The sequence below is a fragment of the Misgurnus anguillicaudatus genome, chromosome 6 (assembly GCF_027580225.2).
Source record: "Misgurnus anguillicaudatus chromosome 6, ASM2758022v2, whole genome shotgun sequence".
NCBI classification, from domain to species: Eukaryota; Metazoa; Chordata; class Actinopteri; order Cypriniformes; family Cobitidae; genus Misgurnus; species Misgurnus anguillicaudatus.
Genome location: NC_073342.2, coordinates 21,503,812 through 21,530,159, shown reverse-complemented (window position 1 = coordinate 21,530,159; position 26,348 = coordinate 21,503,812). Strand labels below are relative to the sequence as shown.

At 37.8% G+C, this 26,348-nt stretch overlaps 3 protein-coding genes across 8 annotated transcripts in view; 1 reads left to right on the top strand and 2 right to left on the bottom strand.

The window, feature by feature from the left end:
* Positions 1-26,348, bottom strand: part of LOC129434396 (creatine kinase U-type, mitochondrial) — a 368,704-nt gene that overhangs the window by 179,826 nt on the left and 162,530 nt on the right. The gene's annotated exons all lie outside the window — the stretch shown is intronic.
* The window catches only part of prr5l (proline rich 5 like), a 133,698-nt gene that overhangs the window by 71,722 nt on the left and 35,628 nt on the right, over positions 1-26,348 (top strand). The window lies entirely within an intron of this gene.
* tafa5b (TAFA chemokine like family member 5b) overlaps positions 1-26,348 on the bottom strand; it is a 46,738-nt gene that overhangs the window by 7,829 nt on the left and 12,561 nt on the right. For 2 of the 3 annotated variants that reach the window (XM_055192151.2, XM_055192152.2), the window contains exon 2: positions 9,231-9,380. In XM_055192151.2, coding sequence (XP_055048126.2) covers positions 9,231-9,380 — 150 coding nt within the window. Of the gene's footprint in view, positions 1-9,230; positions 9,381-24,027; positions 24,712-26,348 lie in introns of those variants that run through there. The other variant, XM_055192153.2, reaches the window with a different exon arrangement.

Below are 26,348 nucleotides of genomic sequence, written 5' to 3'. Positions count from 1 at the left end.
TCACATTTCACTCAAATGCTGAACATGTATTAAAAATCTTTTTGTGCTCAACTTTGCGATCTCAAAACTTATAGTGACTTAATGACAATGTGCATTGTAACACGGTGTAATAAAAGAAATTATATTTAACTTTTAATTAAAAAATGCATTAAATATTTAAAAATGCTCGCCTGCTGCAAAGTCGCTATAATAGCACCTATGCAAAACAAAGCTTATCACAAAAATCCGGTAAATTACCTTAAAGCTCACGCAACACACGCTGTTTATGCATTTCTGATGTTAATCTGGAGTACCTATAGAGTAGTATGACATCCTTTATACCTCCGAAGAGTCTTTAGTTTAATCAGATTTATAAAAGAAAGATTAGCTTTACCGAATCTTACGATAACGTGTGAAAAAATGAAGAAGGAGGAGTTACTACCGCGGGTGGAGCTAGCTCGAGTGATGCAACAGTATACAGCTCGTATAACTTATGGTTTACTTCATTTTACGTGTCATTTATATAATATGCACGCGCCTATTTCCAACATAAGACAGAAATCTTACTTACCGCATGCAACTCATGACCCGGTTTGGAAAATCCAGCGCATCAAACACACACGCAAAACTCCGCTGCTACCACGGATAATAAACTATATCCATTGTTTTCATAAGGCTGGCTTTCTTCTCCATACATCCAAAAACACACTTCTTCTTTCGTGCCATTGTTGAGTTTTGAAATTAAACAAAGCTGTGTCGCGTGATAAGATGTTTGCAAGTTGTAGCGTCTCCCGCTGATTGACGGGTGGGCGGGGATTTTCGGGGGAAGTGCCCATATAAAGAAGTGATACGTATAGAAAACCCCTGAAACGTCAGTTGGACCTGTAATTGAAAAAAACTTTCCGAAACTTGTACGAACCCTGGCGAACTGCATTCGGCACAGAAATACTCTGTAACACGCCCAAATGCTTTTTTGACACTTTGCCTACGTTTAGCATGAGGAAACAACTCTATAACTGTGTTAATAAGTCAGAATGCTTGAAATACCATTGAACCCCCCCTTTAAGTTCATGTAGGAATTTTGCTCAAGTTGCTCATAAATTCATGAATTCACATTTGACTCGCATGCTGAACCTATATTAAAAATCTTTTCGTGCTCAACTTTGGGATCTCAAAACTTATAGTGACTTAATGACAATGTGCATTGTAACACAGTGTAATAAATAAATTATATTTAAATTTTAATTTAAAAATGCATTAAATATTTAAATATGCTCGCCTGCTGCAAAGTCGCTATAATAGCACCTATGCAAAACAAAGCTTATCACCAAATACTGTAAATTAATCTTATGAGTTCATTAATTTGTAAAAATGGGCCTGTTTGGTCTAATTGATTCTAGGAAACAAAATTAAAGTTACAAAGGATGTTTGTGTACAACAAAATATGAGTAGTCAGTACATAGAGTCGGTGTAATCTATGTTTTCATGGGCAGAAAGCGCGTACTCACACCTGCAGACACTTTATCATAGTGCATGCAAATTTTCAGAGCGTTGTGGAAACACAGAGGATGTATTATATAATTAGTTTCTAGTGGGACCACTTATGTCAAGTCTCTGTATTTATTTAGGGGGTGTGCTTTGCGCATGCTGTTTCTTTCACATATAACGTCTGAGCTCCAACTGTTTCTTCTGAAGATTCTAATATGTTTTTGTCAAATGTTTCCTTACACGACCCCTTAGTTTGTATGATTTCACCTAGGCATATTAGCATCCGGTTATTTTTACCCCAAATTGATCCAAATCAGCGTGATTGACTCTCTTTTGTGAAACAGAAAAGGAGAAAATTTGTTGGCAATTACAGAAAATGGGAGCTTTCGAGCTTTAAAAATGAATGTAAAGGTTGTTCACTTGGTGCATTCATTTTTAATTTAAGATACAAAAGAAATTTTTTGATACTGACTGACAATTTTTATGATATACCCTACAGTGCTGCTTTTTTGAAGACTCCAGTCTCTCTATTTACAGTAATTGCACACAACAAAGCATTCAGTACACACTTGTTTTGTTTCTTTAAGAAACCCCTAGCTTACAAATTATTACCTTACAAGAGCTGCAACCTGCATTAAAATGTAAGGAGCATAAACACTGCTATTCTATATCTTGTATCTTGACATGATAATCCCCAAATGAACTCAAGTTCTTCCCATCTCGACTCCGGGTTCTTGATCGATGGGGTAAAACTTCTCTAGCCACTCCCAAATGTTTTTTAGGAGCCAGTATCCCATTTGTAATGCTGCCGCATAGCGCAGAAGACACCCACGATATCAGCAGATGCTTCTGGATTCACTGCCTGGGGTCAGCCCTGACCTATCACATCCATCTGAGCTGTGTGACTCAGGGAAACATAACTAATCCTTGGGCTGACATTATGATTTCGATTTTCGAGCCAAAGATGTAGAATTAATGCCGGTGCTCGATGAGGAAGACTTGATTATCCTGACACCTGCCCGACGATCACCTTGTCTAATTGTTAAAAAATGCTCCCCTTCCCCTGACATTCGGGATGTGTTTCAGGACATATTCCAGCTGTTGGCTCTTACCTCGGTGTTACCACCAGCTGCGGGAATACAGCTCTGTTGCTGTCATTTTCTACCCCGCTTCCAGGCAGAATCCCTCTGTGTCCCAACAAGCTGGAGCTGTCTCGCATTCTGTTTGTTTTTCAGTCGGATATGGATATGGATGCCAGATATTTCTAGGCCAATTTTATTCTGTTGTACATAAAAACTTGATAATGAACATGATGATGTTTCATTTGCCGATCCCATACAGTGGATCTTTCTATCGTTGGTTATGAGATTTAATAAAAATCTTGGTCTCTGATTTCTTAGAAGGAAATTATTCAGTTCCACATAAAAACATCATCATCAAACCATCAGGTAATTAAACACTATCAAGATCCAGAAGACAAACATTACCCAAAGGTTGCTCTTTCTTGGGTTTTGAGACTAATAAAAAAATTTTCTTAGATTCTGTCCTAAAATTTCTAAAGAATTAAAAGAGACAAATGAGCAAATGTTCACAGTCAGTGGGCTAATGTTAACATTGTGGACTGAGCATAACAAATAAACTAGGGTCATTGATTTTAGGAGTAATATCTGAGAAGCAGGAGCCATAAGCAAACATATCCATTTGCTATCCACTTAATGTCTAGCAGAAATATTTTCTATGGGAAATGTAACTTAAATGGGGGGTTTCAATCTATTTCATGCATTTTGACTTATTAACAGTAGCTACGTTTACGTGGACACCTTTTGCCTTCATCGGATTGAAATCATTCTGATTAATAAATCCTATCATAGCGTTAACATGAACACTTATGTGAACGGATTGATGTGCGTGTTTATATGGTACAACCTTTAAAACAGATTTGATTATCTGACATGTGCACATTGCACAAATATAATTTGGCACAATTGCCAAGAGCTGCACAATTCTGTATAAAAAGAGAATCACGATTCTTTTGCTTAAAATAAAGATCACGATTCTCTCACGATTCTCAAAAACTTTGTTAATTTTAAAGACATACAACCCCTGAACATTAGTTTAACATTCGTTTTTACAGGTGTAAATTAGGCTTCTGAAAGATTAGGTTAAGTGTAGATAATCTTTAAATTCAGTTAATGTTAATTGTAGAGTGATTATGTATTCATTTTATTTAAAGAAAAAATGTAAAATATAAATTTTAAGTAGCCTAAATAAAAAAAACAAATAAGTTTTGGTGCAAATTGCTGCCACATGGATTGACATTACTTTATGGTAATAAGCTATGACGAGGTTCAGCGGCAACCAATCGCAAGGTGGAATCGTTCGGCGCAACCAATCGGAAGGCGGAAACCTCCACTTGAGAGGATTCCAGAGAATGCATTTGAGCGTCAGAGCGTTTTTTGATGCTCTTGCTGGCGGCGTGAATGTCCATCGGGTGAATAAATCTACATGCACACTTAATCTTCACGCCTACTGAGCACTTGGGCCAAATACAGGAAAACGTAATGTAAGTAGTCAAGTGCAAAGACAGCAAGTGGTTATTTGGACGCAACCAATTTTTCCCCCTGTGTTAAAAATTCTTTCTGAATGGATAAGATCCGTAATAAGAACCTCTTTTTGGTAATAAAACAATGTCAAGGTTCTTGTCGGACGTAGCTGCACATTGCTTTGCCTAGCTCATTCTCTTTAGTTTCTGTTTCTTTCTGTCCAACTTCTTGGCGAACACGGCCACATCTGGCTTGCGCAATAATAAATATGACGTCGTCGCGGGGCTGTGATTGCGTGTTGTCGAGAGAACTGATGAGACTGTGTCTTTCCTCCTTAAAAATCTAATTACCTGAATCGTCGAAGTGCTGGATTAAGATCGTTTAAGGGGTTGAATCGAGATCACGATCTTTTAACGATTAATCTTGCAGCTCTAATACGCATTCAAGCCATCTTCCTAAAATTGTCTATTTCAGGTCATAATTAAAAAACGACGAGCACTCAAAGCTTTGTGCCGCGCAGATTACCATTCTCGCTGATTACCCATTCATGACAAGACAATCAATTCATGTGACATTCTTCAACAACAAAAGCGTTTTTGCGTCATTACGCCAATTCTAAGTCATTGCATATGCTCCACACTCCAGTCCAGTAGGTGGCGGAAATGCAACCACCATTAAAAAAGAAAAGAAGAAGATTGCACATGCGCAGAGCATTCCAGTTTCAGTTATCAACCCAATCAAGTGTTTACATGTCCTTTTGAGCGGATTACTAAACCACACCCCTCACACAGATTACAATTTTTAATCAGTTTGGCTCTTTTTATTCCGATTGAGGTGTTTACATGGAGCTTTTTATTCAGATTGAACATTTAAAACGATAACAATTGTCCATGTAAACGCAGCTAGTGTTTAAGAGCTGGATTCCTGATGCGAAGCAAAGTTTCAAAAAGCATTATATAGTATAGTATTTCTATGCCAAATGCACTTTTACCAAGGTTTGTAAAAGTTTTGGAAATTTTTTTTAAGCATAAGATTCATACTTAACGATCTTGCTTTATTTCTTTTATGGGCAATTTTAGTGCAGGAAGTACAGTAGAATTCCTTATATGGGCACATTAACCAGAATAGTGCACGCACACACCAAACAAGAGCTGACACAACATCAACATCACCAAAGAATTATGTTAGTTTTGTGAGGGAAATTTAAGCTTGTTTAGCTTCCTAAAGAACCCAGCCTTATGGAAAGTGTATATATTTAGGGTAGTAGCGGAGTTGTGTTTGTTTAACACTGGATTTCACTGAAATGGGGCGTTCCCAACCAGATCATGAGTCGCAGGCGGTAAGTAAAACTGCATCAAATGTCTGTGTTTTGTTGGCTAGTGTTTAAAAGCTGGCTTTCTGGATAAGATTCAAAGGCTGTACACCTCCAGGATCTCAGATTTATTCGGAAAGAATCGGTACAGCTTATCTGGCTTTTATAAATCTGATAAAACTAAAGACTGTTTGGATATATGAAGGATGTAGTACTACTCTATAGGTCAGTGGTCTCCAACATGGTGCCCGCACAGAGTCTGTGAGTTGACCGCCAAAGCACATTCTGCTAATAACCTCAATTTTAATATTTATTTATTAGATATTTTTATATTAACTTGGCTTCTTTATGTATGTTTACATTTTAAACAATGATAAAACATATCAACAAGTAAAATAAAAAGTACAAGTTTTGAGTAAACTATATCAAAACAGTATCCCTCCAGATTGTTTTATCCATTGTGGTAGCCCAAAAGGTTGAAGACCCCTGTCATAGGTACTCAATATTAACATGAGATAAGCAGAAACAGCATGTTAGGTGACCTTTAAATTATCTTGCTCTCATTACCCAAAATTTATCCGATTCCACAGACTAAATGTTTTTCTCTGTTGTGTATTTTAACCACTCTTTTAACATGCAGTCAGTTTGCAGTTAAAGTTGGATTGTCAGTGTACTAGTATAGTAAAATTTTAATTATGATACAAACATGAATTATTGATCCTTTCAGCCTGGATTCATTCCAAAGGATGTTGTTTCTTGTGAGATCCTGTGTGATATATAGTATAGGGCTGGGTGATATTGACCGAAATTCATATATCTCAGTAATTATGGGATGAATGGCGATATTTGATACATATCTCTGTATTTTCTACAAAATGGAATAAATGTTTACATGCAGGTCAAAGTCTCTTTATTAAAAAAGAAAATAAGATTCAAAGGCAAGGTTTTCCTCTATATACAGCTGCTCAATATGCAAACTGGTTGGAAAGCTAACGTCTGACCTCAATGTACATTTCTGGCAGAGCTTCTATCATATCAGACCATACCGATTATCCCTTACTTATCCCGTATCCCACTGAGAAAAATACCAATATATTTCCAGAACTCTTTATACTGCCCAGCCCTAATATATAGTACATAAATATGATACACAGTCCACGGCTATCTATCCTGCTATCCTGGTCTTCAAAATACTGCTATCCTGTTTACAAAATACCATCATGATCTGTGCTAAGCCTGTTTGCCCTCCGACAGCGGGACTTGTTTACACAGCACCTGCTCTTATGTTGCTGAACCTGCCAGAAAGTTTTAGAATATAATGGCAGACATGCTGGGTATTCTTTCTTCCTCCGTATCAAAATGTCTCTCTGATAACCTGCCTTTCATCAGATACAGCCACAGGGCACGGATCAAGATAAACAACATCCTTCTCTCATTTACTCGTAGAATAGATGGAGCTTTATCCGCCCACTGTATTTAGCAGATGCTTTTTATCCCCGAAAGAAAACCGTCAGGAAATCAATATTTCTTTAATAGTCGCAGATATTTGGAGGGCCGAATTGCTTGTAATTAAAGCAAGTGGTGTAAATAGTTAAACGGCACACAAGACTGAGGAAATACTGAGAAATGTATATATATTTTAGTTAGCTTTATTCTTCTCTTTATAGTCTTCACATTGCCAGTTGAATAGATTGAATTAAATGAGATTCGTCTTAAGGTTTAAACTTATATTCAAGTTGGATTGTATTGACTATTATTAAATAACCGCATTTTTGAAAGGCCAAACCCTCTCAAGCTCTTCTTGTACTGACAGACAAATTTAATCCAGCTATCTAGTTATAAAATGCCAATATAGAGTGACTGATTTTTACTGTCAGGGATATTTTGCCGATAACAGCAAACAATAATGATTCAGCCAGAGTTTGGTTTTAGGTGTTACGATTTTTTGTATATTGCAGTCCCTCAAGAAAAATGCAATTGGGTGATTCTCGCAAAATTAGACTTATGTGTCATGAAACATTTTGATAAAAAAGTAAATGCTATCAAAATAAGAAGCATACAGTTTCAAACATCTCTACTATTTTGCACATGATTTCAAATGACATCATACAAAAAAAATTTTTTCCACATTTAAGTGAAAATTTTCATTACCGCAACGTGTCCATGACTGGATTTGGTTTCTTTGACATGGAAATATTTATAATTAAAACATTTAAAATAGAAAAAGCTTCATTGCATGTTATACTTTAAACATTTACAGTAAAGAAACGTGGTATTTGGTGATCATTTGTAAATGTAGAGACAATAACAAGGGATATAAATGTGTCCAAGACCAAATTTCTCATCCTCCGCAACAATTTTCATAATTGAAGGGACATAATTGACTGTGACACTCAAGATGGCTGCCAGGTAAGCAGTTCTTATTTTTTCTCTCCAGATAAAAGTTGAAATTTTGTTTGTCATAGTCAACTAGACAACTTTTTAGTTCTCATTACCGAAACATGAGTTTGTAAATGCATATATTTAATGTAATATCATGTTGCGGTGATGATCATTTTTGCTAATGATAATCTAAAAAATGTAAATAATAATAAAAAATAATGGTCATAGTAAGTTCAGACCTTAATCTTAAATGTGCAAAAAAATTGGCTTCAAGGACTTTTTAAAAATTCTGATGCTGGACACCTTCTAAATCTGGATTATTATTGCGCAATTATGCGATTGCATGATTCAATGCATAATCAGCCAAAGTCCGCATATTTATGCAGGGTCTGCATTTTTTAAAATACACCCACTTTTGCTGCATAAATTGCAGATGTCCACGTGCAAAATATGCATGTTTTCATAATCCCCGCATTTTTGTAGCAAAAAGTCACATATATCTTAGCAGAAAGTTGCAAAGTTGTGGAATTTACTTCACACATGCGCAGCCATTTCCCCTGTTGCCATGGGAACATTATTAAGTGACGTAATTACGCGATGGGAAAATCATTTTAAAAAATCTTTTTTTTTCATCCAACCGCAGTTTTTGCAAGTTCCCACAGTTTCATCGCATAAAATTGCATAAATATCCTGCATATTCCATCACATTTTTTAAGAAAACGTGCAGCAAGATCAAGGATTCTTGCCCGCAACAATCACAAAAAACTGTATTTTTTGGAAGGACTGATATTATATTTCTATTGGCATTCCATCTTATTTGCATGTTTTGTTTGCTTGTATATGAAATTTTTTCCATTTATGATTACTGATTGACATGTGCTGTCAACCCAACAATAGTGTAGCCCAGTAAAGGTGATGTAAGGTTGTGGAAACATGGAGGACTGTGTCTTTCAAAAGCAATTACCCAAGAACATCTACTTTCATCTGGCCATGAAGAAACTCATACTTCAAGAAGCATGTCCTGAAATTACATGGGTGTCATAGCAACCGTGGACAAGACATATGACCGTGATGATAAGTGCAGGTCACATCAGATACTGTAAAAGCATACATATTCATTGCGATGTGTGCTTTCATATTAGTCGTTCGCTATAATTCAACTTTGTATTAAAAGTTCACAGTTTCCCAAGTCACACTTTGTTGTCACACTATTTCCTACTTTAACAACATCCGAAAACAAGGCAGCTTCAGTCTAATCTCCTCGAACTCCAAATTTCCCTTGTGTCCACCATCTTGTAGCACATTCTGTACACGTGACCTCGAGCACTGATGTAACCTACGGCAACAATCCAAATCCTGTGAGTGACACCTCAGCCACACTCACTGAGCAGCGTAATCTCAAGGATCAGACTTGAATCTGAAAGCCCTGGGTTCTGGTGGGTTTACATGCAGTGGCACCAAAGCCTAGATGAGCATCCTCCCACCTTATACCCCCCCAATAACCCCTTCCCCCAGCGATTTCTTACCATCCACACATGCTGGACTGGCCCGGGTAGTGCCTGCAATCTGGCCCTTCCTGCAGGCACACCTGGCTGTCTGCCGGGCGATGGTCCTCCTTGGCTGAGTGCTGTCCCTGTCCAGGGTCACAATTTCACACGTTCCTGCCACCAGTTGACCTGTTTGAAGGACAAAGAGTTAAGGCAAATGTCAGCTGGGCTTTCAATAACACTAGGATAATGATAAACTGGGTTTATTACCTCTATAGAGTGGTTTGATATTTTGGGTTGCTTACAAGGCAAAAAGGCTAAGTTTCTGATATTTGTGTCTATTATAGATGTGGCACAGCTCCCTCTTTCCCTTAAAGATTTTTTTCAACAATTTTATTATCTGCCTGGCAAAATAATGAGTCTGATTGCTTGAATAATTTATGGCCTGCCTCTTCCCAACAAGCCACATGATTTGAGGTAATATTCATATTCATAGCACATATGTTGCAGGACAAGTTAAGTCAATAGCTTTTTTAACGATACTAAAAGTGATTGTACAATTGCACTAAAATCTGTAAAATATCATTTAAATGTAAAGTCATAAAATAATCCTACGTAATGTAACAATATCTTTAAGTAAATTAACTGAGTAATGCCAAAGATTGAAATCAATGTGAAATCAAAATTTAATCCTCCTAATATCATAAATAGATTGAGACTTCCAGCCTGATCTTTTAGGAGAATTTGTATATATTTTACGAGTTGGATAAGTCGTAAAAATTCGTACAAAGTAAATTGTGCAAAAACGTACGATTATCATAAAAAACAATAAAGAATCCCCACCCCAACGTCACAGGGGTCAAGGCAAACCTTACAACAATGTATGAATGTGGTCGTACAAATTAATACAAATTAGCTACCTCGAAAAATACTTACAAATTTCCATGATATAGCATTGGGATTTCACAGACAAGGTATTAAATTTTTACTTGCTATTTCCTTAAAATATTTTATTTATTTGCTTATACAGTTTTTCTGTTTTCATTTACCCAATAGCAAATCATGAGGGAACAAGTCGCAGGTCAGAATCGAACTTGCGTATATATAGCGCAATGTGTTTCAAGTGTGTACTACTAACCTTTCACAGCTTTGACAGAATAAATGGATTTTTATGGTGCTGAGCTGTTAGTTTTCCTACTAATATCGTAGACTGAAGCATCACCCTTGTTAGGAGACTGATGGGGCCACAGATCTGCTGAACCTGCACACAGCAGCCATTGTTCAATGTTCCCCTATTATCCTGCACCTGCATAAACAGTAATCTATATACGCAGCCTCATCAAGCCAGTGCAGTATGCTGGATATGGACCCATGACAGTGAATCATGTCTTGGCTGTGACATGTCAGCGAAAAAACACTCGATGCATCAGGGTGGGCGGCAGATCTTCCAAAAACGCAATGTAAGTCCAAACAGATGGCTGGGAAATCGGCGTACGACCTTCTGACAGAACGGTTATGTTAGATGATGATTAATCCGGCTTTATTACCAGGGCGCTTCGGTTTGCTCACCCCACCCATCACGAGACATGGTTTATGTTTAGAATTTGTTCATCCTTTGCTAAGCATTCAACAGGCATCCTATTGCCTTTAAGACAAAAAGTATAAAAATCTATATGGTTCGGCTTATCTTAAAAAGCCCCTATTTCATTGTGGAAAAAACGTTATTTTGTGTATTTGGTATATACAATGTGTTTGCGTGGTTTATGGTTAAAAACACATTATTTTCCACAAATCGTTCATTTTTGTAGCTCCAGATTTCACTCTTGAAACGCACTGATTTAAAGAGCTCTGTGTCTCTGATTGGCCGGCTAATTTGTACGTTGTGACTGGCCTGAATACCTCGTGAGCCGGAAATGTGCCGCTTCTTACCATGTTTGAAAGAGTCGGTCACAATGCATTGTTAACAGGAGTTAACTTACAGGCTGAGTCTAAAGCGGGATGCATTATGATAATGTCGGTCTTGTCTACATCACCAATCCGAAAAAGTAAACTGTTCCATACAATCCGTGTGTTTGTTTACTTTGGTATGTACCTTTTGCATATTGTTAACATGTACTAATACACACTTACACACCAAAGGAAAAGTTGCCTCTATTAGGAATGTAAATGATAAAAACGTTCTTTTTCATTGCGATCTCGTTCATTTTAATGGAAGCTCGGCGACTTCCGGCAACACGATCGAAAGTGATCGTTGGTGACGGGAAGAGGGCATGTGCAGCTACGCACCAAATCTGCGATAAGTTCAACTTTACGCAATGAGCGACTTACGGGAGCGGCAACCAATGAGAGTAAAGCAATGTTCATTCATGCTCTTTCATCTTTTACTGAGAGGACAGTTACTCGGTATATTTATAGTTGTTACTATGATAACCAGAATTGGGAACGTCTCCTAATGACCTCATTGAAAGAAAGGGGCGACACACAGCTAAAAGGTTTTGCTAAGAAAAAATTGTGGGAACTTGCAAAAACTGTTTGCAGCTTTTCAATGATGTTCACGTCACATGTTCACGTCACTTCCTAACATTCCCATGGCAAAAGGGGACATGGCTGCGCTTGTGTAAAGTAAATGCTAAATTTTTCAACTTTCTGCTAAGATATATGTGATTTTTGCTACGAAAATGCGGGGATTATGAAATAATGCCAGCCCCACATATTTAGCGCACGGAAATTTGCTATTTATGCTGCGAAAGTGCTGCGTATTTGAAAAAATGTGTCCTCCCATAAATATGCAGACTTTGGCTGATTATGCGTTGAATCATGCGATCACATAATCGCGTTTTTCTGGAGGGACTGATTGTGGTATTTTTTACAAATGACTTATATGTCAGCTTCATTATTTTTTAAAAATGAATGTGCTCTCATAATCTGTAATCAAAAAGCAAATATCCTCCCCTCCTCAAAATTATCTCTCTTTACTTCCGGTCATATTGTATAGCAGGTGGGCGGGGTCTGGGAGAAGATCGCTGCGATTACAATTAGCAACACGACCCAACTTCAAACGATCCAATTAGATCTCGGTGGACAAATTCAAATCCAGCCCTGCCTTATTTCATTTCAAAAGCCAGTTTCACTCGGATATACGTCACCACTGGGAAAATAAAGCAATTGCTACTTCCATTTCATGCCGACTTTAAATATGCAGATCAATTCAACCTACTTTTTTAAGTTTTTAATTTGATAATTTGACATAATTTAGAGAAACAGGTTTAACGTAATTTGTTAAGTTAACGTAACATAAAAATATTTGTTGATATTATATCATATTTTTACAGTGTATCAGTTGAGATATTATTTGATTTTCCTTTACGTGAAGGAATATATCAAACTCTTTCATCTCAAGACAATCAAACAAAAGCAGATTCCTCATAATATAATCCCCTTAAACCCTGACTACACTGAGGATTTGCTTCAGGAAAGAGCCGAACCTCCAGGTACACAATATGAAAAGTGCTACAAATGAGTTTTGCTACTATATGTTCTCAAGGCAACTGTGATCTACTGTGAGTGTATTGAATCTGTACAGGTCAAATATTGTATAAAGCTGTATGTTCATAGCACATAATATTATTGACATCTGAAATTACGGTTTGATCTACAGTGAAACTGATCAATCATGCATAAAATCCCACAACACACTGATGAATGATGTCTGATTGCATGACGCAAAGCTAGTGAACAGTAAAACACATTGAAGCTGGTTTGGTTTTCTATATTTACAAATATATTAAAGAAAGATCTATTCTAGTCTTTTTCAGGGGTCATGGACAGAGTTGAATGAACTTACGGAGGCACATGGTGTCGATTATATACCACCAATTCATCAGAAAATATTTCTGTCCTTCTTAAACCAGAAAAATAAAAATACTGTAAATACAGAACTCCTAAAAAAAAAAAATCTTTAGAAATATTCTCGAGGCAACCCTAGCTGTAAGCTACTCTTGTCATAAAGACCAATAAGGAACTTTCAATCTAATCTTCAGCGATTATTGAAACATTTTCAAGAGGTGATTTGATTTTTTCTATCTCTCCATTTTCTCTCGTCTCCAGACATAATTTCTCATTGTCTCCCTTTCTTTCGCAAAATGAAATCTCAGCCTTCCCACTGCGTTACAAAAAGCAGGAGGCATTGCTCTACCGAGTATAGCGATGTGCGTGTGCCTGCTTTTTCTTCTTTAAAGACTTTCAATTTCTATAAATCTTTGAATAAAGTGAAATCATTGATTTGACAGAGCAGATACTTTGTGGTTACATCATAAAGCATTACGATGCGAACGACTCGCAGGAAATGAGAGCATGTGGGTGGAAACCCCTCATTATCATAGTTGTGCTGAAGTGTATTCTTCAAAATAAGCCATCTGCTTTGTCAGAAAAAGACAGATTCGACAAAGTTATCTTCTCGCTCGTCCTTTCGTGTTTGACAACATCCACTCTCTCTCTCTTTCTCCGAAGTGCCCCAGAGGTGAGCCCCACTCCAAGCTGGAGGAAAAAGCCTCTCCATTCATCTCCAACTTCAGCCCCAAATAGGCCGTAATGACTGAGTCCTGATACACTCTCAACACAGAGAGAGTCCATAGAGCCATTCATGGAGCCTAATCAGCATGCCAGAAGCAAAGTCTGGCTCTGCAGTGACTGAATACAGACTGTGAGTGCCCCTCCTTTAATATCTCGCTCATTCGTTCGGCCCTAGCGCCGTTTTCGGACAATCCCCGCACTGTCTCTTTGTGCGATTTCCAACATACCACATGAGACGTTCGATTCTTTTGAAGCTCTAAAGGAGACGGTGTGAGGTTACTGGGGTCTTTTTTACCGAGGAGAAACATCTGAGAAAATTGACACTTCTGTGAAAGTCTCTCCATTTGAATTCACAACTGTCTAGGAAAATTGAGAGACATTAAAGACATCTCATTTGTAAATGAGAGAAACATTTGGTTCCTCGTGAAACCCTGACTAGACTTACAAAAAAAGTGCTAAATTATGCCACAGAAGAATATTTTTTATGTATCTTTAAAGTACTAATATGCAGTCTTTAGGTACAAAAGATGTACTTTTAGAAAGTACACCTTTGTGAAAGTAAACCAAGCTTTGCTGGCGACTGGCATATTCCTGTGGGCGGAGTTTAGATAAAAACTCTTATTTTGACGTCATATATACAGGGGCTTTAAATAGGGCTGCATAACGATTAATCGCAACTAATCGTTTGCAGAATAAAAGTTTTTGTTTACATCATATATGTGTTTAAAAATTCTGTGTCACATACCAGTATACTTTAAAGAAATATTTATACATGTTTATATTTATATATTATTTTATTACGTGCATGTTATATATATATAACGTGCATGTTTGTGTATTTATATATACTTAATTATTATACAAAATACACACACATATATATGATGTAAACAAAAACTTTTACTCTGCCAAAACAAGTTGTTGTGATGAGTTGTTATGCAGCCCTATTTATTGTTACATCAGTGAAATCCAAACACATAGGGGCGGTTTCCCAGACAGGGTTTATCCTAGTCCCAGACTAAAATGCATGTTTGAGCTGTCTTAATTTAAAAACATCTTGCACTGACATATCTTAACGTATACACTCACCTAAAGGAGTATTAGGAACACCATATTAATACTGTGTTTGACCCCCTTTCACCTTCAGGACTGCCTTAATTCTATGTGGCATTGATTCAACAAGGTGCTGAAAGCTTTCCTTAGAAATGTTGGCCCATATTGATAGGACAGCATCTTGCAGTTGATGAAAATTTGTGGGATGCACATCCAGGGCACGAAGCTCCCGTTCCACCACATCCCATAGATGCTCTACGGGGTTGAGGTCTGTGAGGTCTGTTTTAGTATAGTGAACTCAATGTCATGTTCAAGAAACCAATTTCAAATCATTCAAGCTTTGTGACATGGTGCATTATCCTGCTGGAAGTAGCCATCAGAGGATGGGTACATGGTGGTCATAAAGGGATGGACATGGTCAGAAACAATGCTTAGGTAGGCCGTGCTTAGATGCCCAATTGGCACTAAGGGGCCTAAAGTGTGCCAAGAAAACATCCCCCACACCATTACACCACCACCACCAGCCTGCACAGTGGTAACAAGGCATGATGGATCCATGTTCTCATTCTGTTTACGCCAAATTCTTACTCTACCATCTGAATGTCTCAACAGAAATTGAGACTCATCAGACCAGGCAACATTTTTGCAGTCTTCAACAGTCCAATTTTGGTGAGCTTGCGCAAATTGTAGCCTCTTTTTCCTATTTGTAGTGGAGATGAGTGGTACCCGGTGGGGTCTTCTGCTGTTGTAGCCCATCCGCCTCAAGGTTCTGCGTGTTGTGGCTTCAATAATGCTTTGCTGCATACCTCGGTTGTAACAAATGGTTATTTCAGTCAAGTTGATCTTCTATCAGCTTGAATCAGTCGGCTCATTCTCCTCTGACCTCTAGCATCAACAAGGCATTTTCGCCCACAGGACTGCCGCATACTGGATGTTTTTCCCTTTTCACACCATTCTTTGTAAACCCTAGAAATGGTTCTACGTGAAAATCCCAGTAACTGAGCAGATTGAGAAATATTCAGACCAGCCCGTCTGGCATCAACAACCATGCCACGCTCAAAATTGCTTAAATCACCTTTCTTTCCCATTCTGACATTCAGTTTGGAGTTTTGGAGATTGTCTTGACCAGGACCACATCCCTAAATGCATTGAAGCAACTGCCATGTGATTGGTTGATTAGGTAATTGCATTAATGAGAAATTTAACAGGTGTTCCTAATAATCCTTTGGGCCATTGTTTTGTCTCAAGATGCACACCAGTATTGTTTGTAAAAACATTTTAAATGTCCTAATATAACTAAGGCCTAGTCCTGGATTAATCTAAACCCTGTCTGGGAAACTGCCCCATAGTGTTCATTCAGAAAAGTATAACAACTAAGTATTGCTACTAAGTATACTGTACTATTACTATATACTTTTTCAAGGCATCTGTGATCTACCTTACCACAGCCTCCTTTATCCATTTTAATCCTATTTTCATCCCACCTCCCTTGGGTCAGGGTAAACAGTCATTACAGCGTACAAATGTTGGAATAATTCAGAGGAAAACGCAATTAAACGCACAGAACATGAGACGGCTGTATTAATAACCCGACCCACGGTGGGATCACATCAGGATAGGCCATTATGACATCATTAATGCCGCGAGAATTCGAGTCAACCATTCGCTAATGGTGGTGGGGTTAAGACGCTCTGATGAACCTCCGCCTTGTTTGCATTGTTCTAAAACACATCTAAGCGCCGCAGCTCAGATGCGTTAAACGCTGCAGCTCTTGATAGATGATACGCCCTCCCTGTCTGTTTAAATAGCCCCGCTGACAGTGAAATGTCTGATTCATCTCCCGACCTCTCTCAGCTCTCTCCCCAGGATCTCCTGTATACTTCAGTCCATACTCCACCGCATGCGTTTTAGGGATGAAAGAGCTGCCAACCATGCATCTCGGAGATGGAGAGTAGTTGCCTGCGCTGATCTAAAATTCAAAAGCTCTCCTTTACAGCCTGTCAGAGAAGTGATGGAGTGAAAAGGGAGTCTATCATCAGGGGACCGATGCTGGACTCCACAAGCGCGCTCCACCACGCTTCATTCATATGCCAAGATCGTTCAGTGCAATTTTATAACAGGAGGCTTTATGCTGCCGTTATTGCATTACAATGCGAGTCAATTGGCTACGGATGACTGTAGAATGTTTTCATTAAGAAATACGTCTGACAACAAAAGCATTTTGAAAAAATATGATGTTCTGAGACGGACAGATTTTTTACTAAGCCATTAAGGAAATTGTATAAAGGCAACTGTAAAAATGCTCCTTCCGGTAGAAAATGTCCTTGTAACATCTAAAATAACTGGTTTGATTTAGTCAAGAATATATTTAATGATGCAAAAATATTTTTTATGAAGTTAAAATCTGACTTGATCAAGCTTAAGCGGTCGATATAGCAGAAACTGCTTCTTAAGTAACAACTACAATTTTTTTAACAGTGCAGTATGGTATATATTTATTTAATCATAAATCAACATAGTCTAACTTAGACCTTGACTACAAGTGGTCATGTCCAAGACAAAGAGAAGAAAAGCTTGATCTGAGCTAAAACAAGATCTAGAGGATGTGAGTCCTGAAAGATGCTTGGAGGATCTCAACCACTTTAAAACAGCTCATGTCTTGAAAAAAGGAAAGGTTTTTTATTTTAGTAATCATTAGTCTCAGTTAAGGACTCATTCAAGTTTAGCTTAGGTCCAACGACGTAGCCTCGACCAGAGTGGGACCAAATATCTACCAGGAAATTTCGTATACCACCGGCCCTCCGTGGCAAAAAAACAAAAGGTCTCGTATTTGTAGTAAAACTAGAGTAATACAAATCGAAATCAATCTGCCAAAAAAAAAAAACATTTTCATAATAATAATAATAAAATCATTAAATCATGGCTAATTTTCCTAAATGAGTAACTATACAAAATGATACCTGTTTGAAAGACGGAGATGCGCACCTGTCAATCAGCTATTACATAACAGAGCGAGGCCAAAGATGAACGTGCTCATAATTGGGAGTAATATGGAATTATTTGTGCATCTTTGAATAACTGTAAGAATTTTTCCTTTAAATATAATTTTTGGCATATAAAGTTGTGAGAGATAATAATGTTTTTTTCCACTGTTATTGCTTATTTAGACTTGTTAGTGTCTTAACAGCGGTTAACAGCATGTTTGGAGCATTTACCTTTTACCTTAGAAGTTTTTTTTCAGTAATATTTTTGTTTTTCTGGTAATAATAATACAATTTACATGCCAATCCTGCTTCCTTGTCTGTTTATTCATTTCATTATGGTGTTATTTTATGTGTGGATATTTATTGCCATATGAGACGTTCATTGCCGTTATATTATCTCGTCTAATATTCAAATCATATGCGGAATAATGTGTTCATCTTTGAATAACTGTAAGAATACAGTTCCTTTGAAAATAATTTTTGTCAAAGTTTTGAGAAATAATAATGTTGCGAGGATATTTATTGACATATTGCAGTTGAATACTCTCATCTATAATACGGAAATCACATAGTAGGAAATATATAAAGTTACCCTTTTAATTTTTATTTATGATATAGCCATATGGAGATAAACGTTTGCAAATCTGCTAATTTGATCCATTCATGTCCTGACCACCAGGCTAGAGATTTTAAACATTGTTAATCCACACTTACTACTAGTCTATCAAAAAGTATATCCGCTTGATGGATCCAACCACATATGTACTGCAATAAACAGGCATTCGGCGGCTTTTTCCATCAAAGGCCGACACGTCATGCCATTTGGGGAGGGGCCGCTCACTGATCCCCCTATATTTTTAAATCAAATCCTAGACATGGTTGGACCTGCTGAACAGGTTGAGCACTTTTATATATATTGTGTTGAGCAAAGAGGCTGAACAGTTTGACCAGAGGGAAGCGGCCGCACATCAGGCCGCCAGACGGGATGGCTATATAACTCGCAATGTATAACTATTATCAGACCGGCCCTCGCAGCCTCAAAACACTACCAGCCCACCAGGAAATGTCCCGACTCTCCTGACTGCCACTCCGCTACAGGCCTCAACGTCGGTTTTCATATGTACGTCTGCGTCATTGTCCGCGTCGATGTGCAATTACAAATGCAGACCAGCTGTCACTACTCAACTTGGCCTATCTTTGTTTTTACCGTCACAAGCGGAAATGCCTATGAAGAAATGTGACGGCGATTTTTTTTACGTGACGGGAGTAGTTCACCAATCACAGCATTTGCAGCCCGCATAGAACGGACGCGTTGTTAAATTTTTGGCAAGGTGCACAGACTACACAGAGCTAAACACAGCCTATGGCGTAGCTAAGGCGTAGAACCTACGCATAACTATAAATTACACTTTAGACCCCTTTGAATTCAGTGGATTGTCAGCCTGAGATTGGACCTAATCCTGTGTCAGTCCAGCCGGCCTCTGAGCTCAGCAGGCATCTGAAATCTTTTCTCTAAAAAGTCCAATCATAGCAAGGAAAGCCCCCGCAAAAGTAAAGCACAACTCTGAGACATTCGCATGCACGGATGCCTGGGGAACATTTTTCAACTAATTTATTTAGAAAACTTCCAACTTATGCAGAACACTTTATGAAATGCACAACCCAGATAAAACCACAGTCTTCCACTTTGTTAATCACGCCATGGTTTGACTTTAGCACTCATCCTCCTTCAAGCTTTTTCCTGCTGCTGGGGGAGTTCAGTGGTCAGAGTAATGAAAGTTTATTCCTCTTAATGCAGCAGCATTCATTTAAAATGCTCACCAGTATTGTGTATGTGTTTTTATTATTGCAGTCTGCTTTACTGCTTATCATCGATTTAAGCTGAACTCTGATTGGCTGAGGTGATCTTGCATTTAGGCCATGGAGCCCTAATAAACAGAAGTGAAAATAATTAACTAAACTATAGAAATAGGCTTGCGTCTTTTTTTTCTTTTTTGTCTATAACATATCAAGGACACAACACAAATAGCATTGAAGGACAAAAATGAGACAAAACTACAAAAAAGGAGCATCAACACAACTCTTAAATTAATTGGTATATTATTAAAAGAGCCTTGATAGCGAAACTTAATATGAAATGGCATTCACAGCCTTTTTTTTCAATGCTGCAATGAATTTATCAGTTACATAAGAAAAATCTGTAGTGTTTTATTCATTATGAAAAATGGTCATACAACACTAGCCAGACCTGAATTCAAGTTTGCAGGTTACCTTCCCCCCAAAACACCTACAGTACTAAATTTGGAGAAGGTTCTTTGGCCATGGACGCTAGTTTCCCCCCATTGTAAGATTGTCCTATCGTCAGCCTGTGAGATCGCCGATACATAATAGTATCGAGGGGTGGGGCAATAGATTACTCATTTATTTGTTTGTTCATTTTTTACTTATTTATGACAAGCCACATGATTGGGGGACAAAAAAGAATCTGATTTACTCTAAGCGCGTCATTACTTTAATCCGAGCGCGTCATTAAAGCACAGGCGCTTTGAAATTTCCTGCGTGCCACGGAGCGGGAACAACTCACCCGCTGGTTTTAAACCCCTGTGTGCCTAACAACCTCTCCAGTGCAGCGAAATGTCAGAGCAGGGCGTATTACAAGCTCATGTGCGAGGAAGAGTCAGAGTCATGCACATTATAAGTTCAGGTGCGAGAAGGAGTCCATGCCGTGCACGTTCAGGTCCGAGCAAGAGTCCAAGACGCGTTAACAGGCTCTCTCACTCAAGGTAAAGCCCACAAACCCTCTCATGCTAGGAAAGCATGTAAAAATATGATGATAATAATATTAATGTAAACTATAATGGGCAAACATGCCAACTATTGTCATGAAGGCCCGCTATCTGCATAAATGTGGTATAAATAGTGCATACTGTAAGTACAGACAAAATACGAAGAGTTTGGTTCCAAAACGCGATAAACGATTATTCCTCTCAAAAAATCACAGCACACCATTCCACACATTGTAAACAACAATGGCAGCGCGTTACTCACGGAATCCTAGTTTTCCTCATCTTGTTCTTCTTGATCAACAAACAAACGAAAACAAAATAATACTTTGATGGCATTGATAAACCTGTGGTGGTTTTTGTGACGGCAAAGAAACGTAAGCTTTCAACATCTAAACGCGAAAGGCACTCAGGGGACGGAAAAATGCCGGTCTCCCGACAACATCAAGCTTCTCTCATGCTAACACATTGACCCCAGGGGATCATATGAAAAACTTTCCATTATTTTACGCGAAGCCAACGAAAATCGACCAGGACCAAAACATTTTACAGCTAATCGCTGTGAAAAGTTCAGCAACAATGTCTCAAGTATAGATCGTTTCAACAGTATCAACATAAACAAGCGGCTGCACGTAACTTCCGGTAAACTCCGCTAAGAATAAATAAAACAAAGTTCTTTAAACGTAGTTTATTTATATAACAAGCAAAAATAACAACACAAAGATTACCTAGGAAACCAAAACATTTGTTATTTTCGACAAGGCATTTGTTCAAGAGATCAGTTTAGCAACTAGTCAGACCTTAAAAAAAACGAAACCGGAAGTAAGGTTCGGATCCAGACGTGTATCACGGGCGTCCGATGAAACCGTCTATAACAGCAGCAATGACAGTGTTCTTATTTCTTAATATGACAAAGTGTTTTGATTAATGCCATTAATGTTTATTTTTTTAATCAGTGTATACCACTAGTTAACTAAATGAATATAACATGGCAAAGATGAATGCACATTTATATTCAATTCAATTCATATAACTCAATATATTTATTGCATTTTGCGGAAAAAAGAATCAGTTTTTATAATAAATCTTTGAAAATCAAATTATGGATTTGAATTTATTATGTTTTTTATAACCTAAAGATGCTATTTGAAAGTTTGAAACAGAAAATAGTGGTTTTCATTGTGTCACTTTACTGGTATAAAAAACACATTTTACCGAAATTGGTCAAAATGGATTTATTGCGTTTTGAAACCAAACTCTTCATACCCTAGCTGTAACTGGGGAAGTACCCTTTAAAAAGGTCCTACATTTGGTACAAATATGAACATGTAAGGGACCAATATGTACCTTTGAGATACTAATATGAACTCTTTAGATCTTTAACTGTACCTTATGAAAGGGTGGGTACAATGACAGCTTTTCTGACAGTGTATGTGAATTGGCATGTGCTTAAGGAATGTGTATAAAGAAAGTAAGTCGATGTTTATTTTATTTTTCCTTAATGATTAAAAATATTGTTAATGACTGCTGTCAATGTAACAAAATTGTAAAATAAAATGTAATTAAAATAAACTTCCCTGAATACTAAATCAATGACCCTGGTGTTGCTAAGCTCTTTGCATCAGTTTAGCTACAGGAAAACTTTAAAAGTAGTACACAGCATCCGTCTTTCTTTCAAAACCTATTAGGCAACATCTCTTAAATTCAGTATAAACAAAACTGGCAAAATAAAAAAATAAATAAATGAAAACGGTTGGTTTTTTAAAGTCTAAGGTTGCTACATTATAGTATCATAGACCTTACAAAGCACCTATTTATCTGTAGGACATGAAAGACGTTAGGGCCGATGCCTCCTGTGGTTCTCTCTATCACGATGCTGGAGGTCACTGCACTACTCCTTGGCACTTTGTGAGAAGCAAACCCATGCATTCTCCAATTATTTCCTTAAAAGCCCAGTTACTGTGGCAACCAGGCCAACATGTGTTGTTTGCCATGGCGGTAGGCCAACTCAAACCTTTAAGCTGTTCAAAGCTAGCTCATACATAATGGGCTATTGCTTTCATAGTCTGACTAATGCTCAATCTAACACCTATACTAACGTCGCAGGGCACATAACTTTTGTGATAGCTTCATCGGATCACACAGAAGTCGTATTACTGTCTAAACGTAATGTCATGATCTGCAATGACTTCGTACATTTACATTTACGCATTGGCAGACGCTTTTATCCAAAGTGCCTTACGGTGCATTCAATCTGTACATTTTCTTTTATCAGTATGTGAGATCTAAGAGACCAAACCCGTGACCTTTGCATTGCTAATGCAATGCTCACTCAATTGAGCTATAAAGGAACACAGGTGTTTTATATCAGAAAGTCAGTTCCAGTCTTTATTCGGTATAAAGGTCAGTATTCTAAAAAGGAAAGTACAATGATCTCGAAAAATGATGATCTCGTCCTAAGGCTAAAAGAAATACATTAGTCATGGATCTGTCTCTGTCTATCTATCTATCTATCTATCTATCTATCTATCTATCTATCTATCTATCTATCTATCTATCTATCTTATCTATGTCTGTCCATCCATCCATCTATATATCTATGAGCTTCAGAGAATCACATCATCATCTCCAGGATATGGAACTTATCTGTCTTGCTGATCTATATGAATGTCAGGTTGGATGTACTATAGTTAGATGTGTCTTGAGAGATGAACTGGGTTACTTCAAGTGTATCACGGTATAAAATCCAATACAGGTATGTGCTATTCAAAAGACAACAAAAGACTGTGACTGAAGCTGTTTCACAGGCTTGCTTTGATTTCAGCGATTTATTATTTCAGTCATTGAAAAGAACATCATGAAATGATGCTGTCTATTTGAAACAGGGCTGAGCTGGAGGAAGAGAGTAAGTGAATTATATGGACATCACCATGGTGGCATCTCCTGGAGTTATTAAATGAAATAACAATTCAAACAATTGTCCCTGGTTTGCCCCTGAGCTAGATTTAAGGGCTGGCTATTGAGAACTACATTAAATGTTATGCGTGGTTTTGATCATTTCTGATGGTAGATGGTGTAATACTGATATAATGACAGAAATAAAAATATTAAAGAAATGAGATCTTTATCTGTATGATACTTCCGACAATTGCAGTAACCCTAGCACTGAAATACATCACATTCAATAAAACTGCTTTGCTATTGAATTTTAATTTTCAATAAGACATACGTTAAGCTCGTATTAATAAGTAATTACTGCAAGCTAAATAGGTATTTTTTATAATAAGTTGTTTTAGTGGGTTTTGTATTGTATTAGGTTATGCATATTGTTGTTACCTGTCGTGCAATTCATACGCAACTCTGACAATACAATGCAAAGTGTTTTGCTGCATTTTCACTATTTATTATTACACGATGGCCATGACTGTTTTGTGAACAGCTTACCTTCTCTGAAAAAATGCGCTTGAATGAAGACTATGAGGAAAAAGCACACCGCCGCTCCCGCGAGCGCCCACGCCACGCGCAGATGCTGCATCTTTCCGAAGATCTGACCGATGCGCTTAAAATGGCAAATCCATCCCGGCCGGCTCAACGCAGCACTGCTTTAATAAACAATCCCTTATTGTGAGAAACAACAGGCTAGGACGCTTTCCACGAGTCTTTTTTTAACCTGCTCGCGCGACAGGTCTCCGTTCAGAAAGATTAAAGTTAAATGCGCGAGACCCTCAGCGCGTCACCTGACACTTTTCGACCCATCAAGCGAAAACGGCAAAGAGCTGTTTTACACAAACGCGTTAATATTCAGTGATAAATCCCGTCAGACGAAGAACAACTTGCGTGTAAAACTCAAAACAAGAAATCTGGTTGAATGCGCTTTCAGTTCATTTCACAGAGTCACAAATGCGCTGCGAATTCGCCGCGTGCCACATCCACAAACGAGCGTAAACAAGTCGCAATTCCGTTTTAAAGTCTGATAAAACAGCTTGGATATGTCCAGTCTCGTGTTATGGGTCTCTATACCGCATCTTTGCGATGACTTCCTAATGGAAACTGCGGACGCAGCACGCATCCCTAAAACAGCGCGTGGCGTCTGGAGTCTCGAGCGGCTCCTGTTTAACTGAGGCTGCGTGTTTGCGCGCGAGTTTCGTCTCGCTTTAAAATCGACGTCATCAAGGTTAAAACTGTCAATCAGCACGAGAGCGAGCGCGTGCGGTGAAACCTGCTTACAGTAGGACATCAAACGTTTTTTGTGGAGAAAGACTGTATATTTTACCCTAAAATACAATATATTTGCACATGGTCATCTGACAGTTAAACTTAAGTCACACGAATCACATTTAGTTTGCTACGTTATGAAGGCAGAAAAAAACTGGAGTAAACTGTTGTATTTACTATTGCAAATTGTAGTGAAATTTCTAGATGCTAAAGTGTTTTTTAACCTTATGATAGTAAATATTAAAGTACACTTGCTACTAGTGTTCCAAAATATTTTCCAGTTTATCCATTAAAGAAAAAAAGACCAATATGTAATTTGGCATATGTTGTTTATACAGAGTTTACTTAATTATTTATACACACACACACTCAAACAGAGAGAGAGAGAGAGGATTCTATGTTTTATGGGGACTTTTCACTTTCCATGTCCTTGTAGAGTATAAGTATACTGTACAAACTGTCTATTATATCCCCTATCCCGAATCCTAAACCTAACCCTCACTGTCTGAACTTTTAAATTTTTAAATAAACATTTAATTTATAAGCTGTTTTCGTGATGAGAAACAAAACCCTCCCCTCCTCACAAGGCCAAAAATTACAGGTATTGCTATATTTGTGAGGACATTTGGTCCCCATAGTGTATGGCATTGGTCTCCAACATGGTGCCCGTGGGCACCAGGTTGCCTGCACGGAGTCTGTGAGTTGCCCGCCAAAGCACATTCTATTAATAGCCTTAAATTTTATATTTATTTATTACAAATTTTTATATTAGCTTGGCTTCTTTTATGTTAACATTTTAAACTATAAAACATATCAACAAATATAAAATAAAATCAACAAGTAAAAAAAGGAAGTTTTCAGTAGACTGTCGAAAAAGTAGCTCTCTAAATAGTTTGATTCATTGTGGTAGCCCTTATTCACAAAAAGGTTGGAGACCCCTGGTGTATGGATTACCAGGTACGCACACGCACACACAAAATGTATATACAAGCATAAAATTGTATATATACAAGCATAGAATTGTATATATGTATTTATCGAATTCACAAAAGGTTAGCGGTGTGTTTCAGAAACTGAAAGTAACTTTGCTGTGGTTTACTTCTTAACCTTTCAGAAAGCACTTCTTCGGCAAGTAAGGAAAAGCTATTTGGTTTGTCTCATGATGATCTAATTATTAAGGATCTATTTTAATACATATATTCAGATTCATGAGTAATCCATTTTCTTTGCCGTTAATGCCGTCACTTTTCATTTTAGCCCCAAGTGCAGCTGTCTACACATGACATCTCATCACATTCTCATATTGTTCTCACGTACTCTCAGCTTCAGTGGAAGAATGGCAATCAATCAGCGGGGACCCAATTAAATATGTTCAGAATTCCGCACCACTGCAAAGTCAAGCTGCTACCGAAATATCCTCCCTTATAATAACACGTTCCCCCCTTGTTGCCAATATATCTCCAACAGATCTTGTCTTTCTCTCAATTTCCATCTTGTCTGGGGGGAATATCTATATTTGACTCTGCTCTGTTTATACAAAGTACTGTATG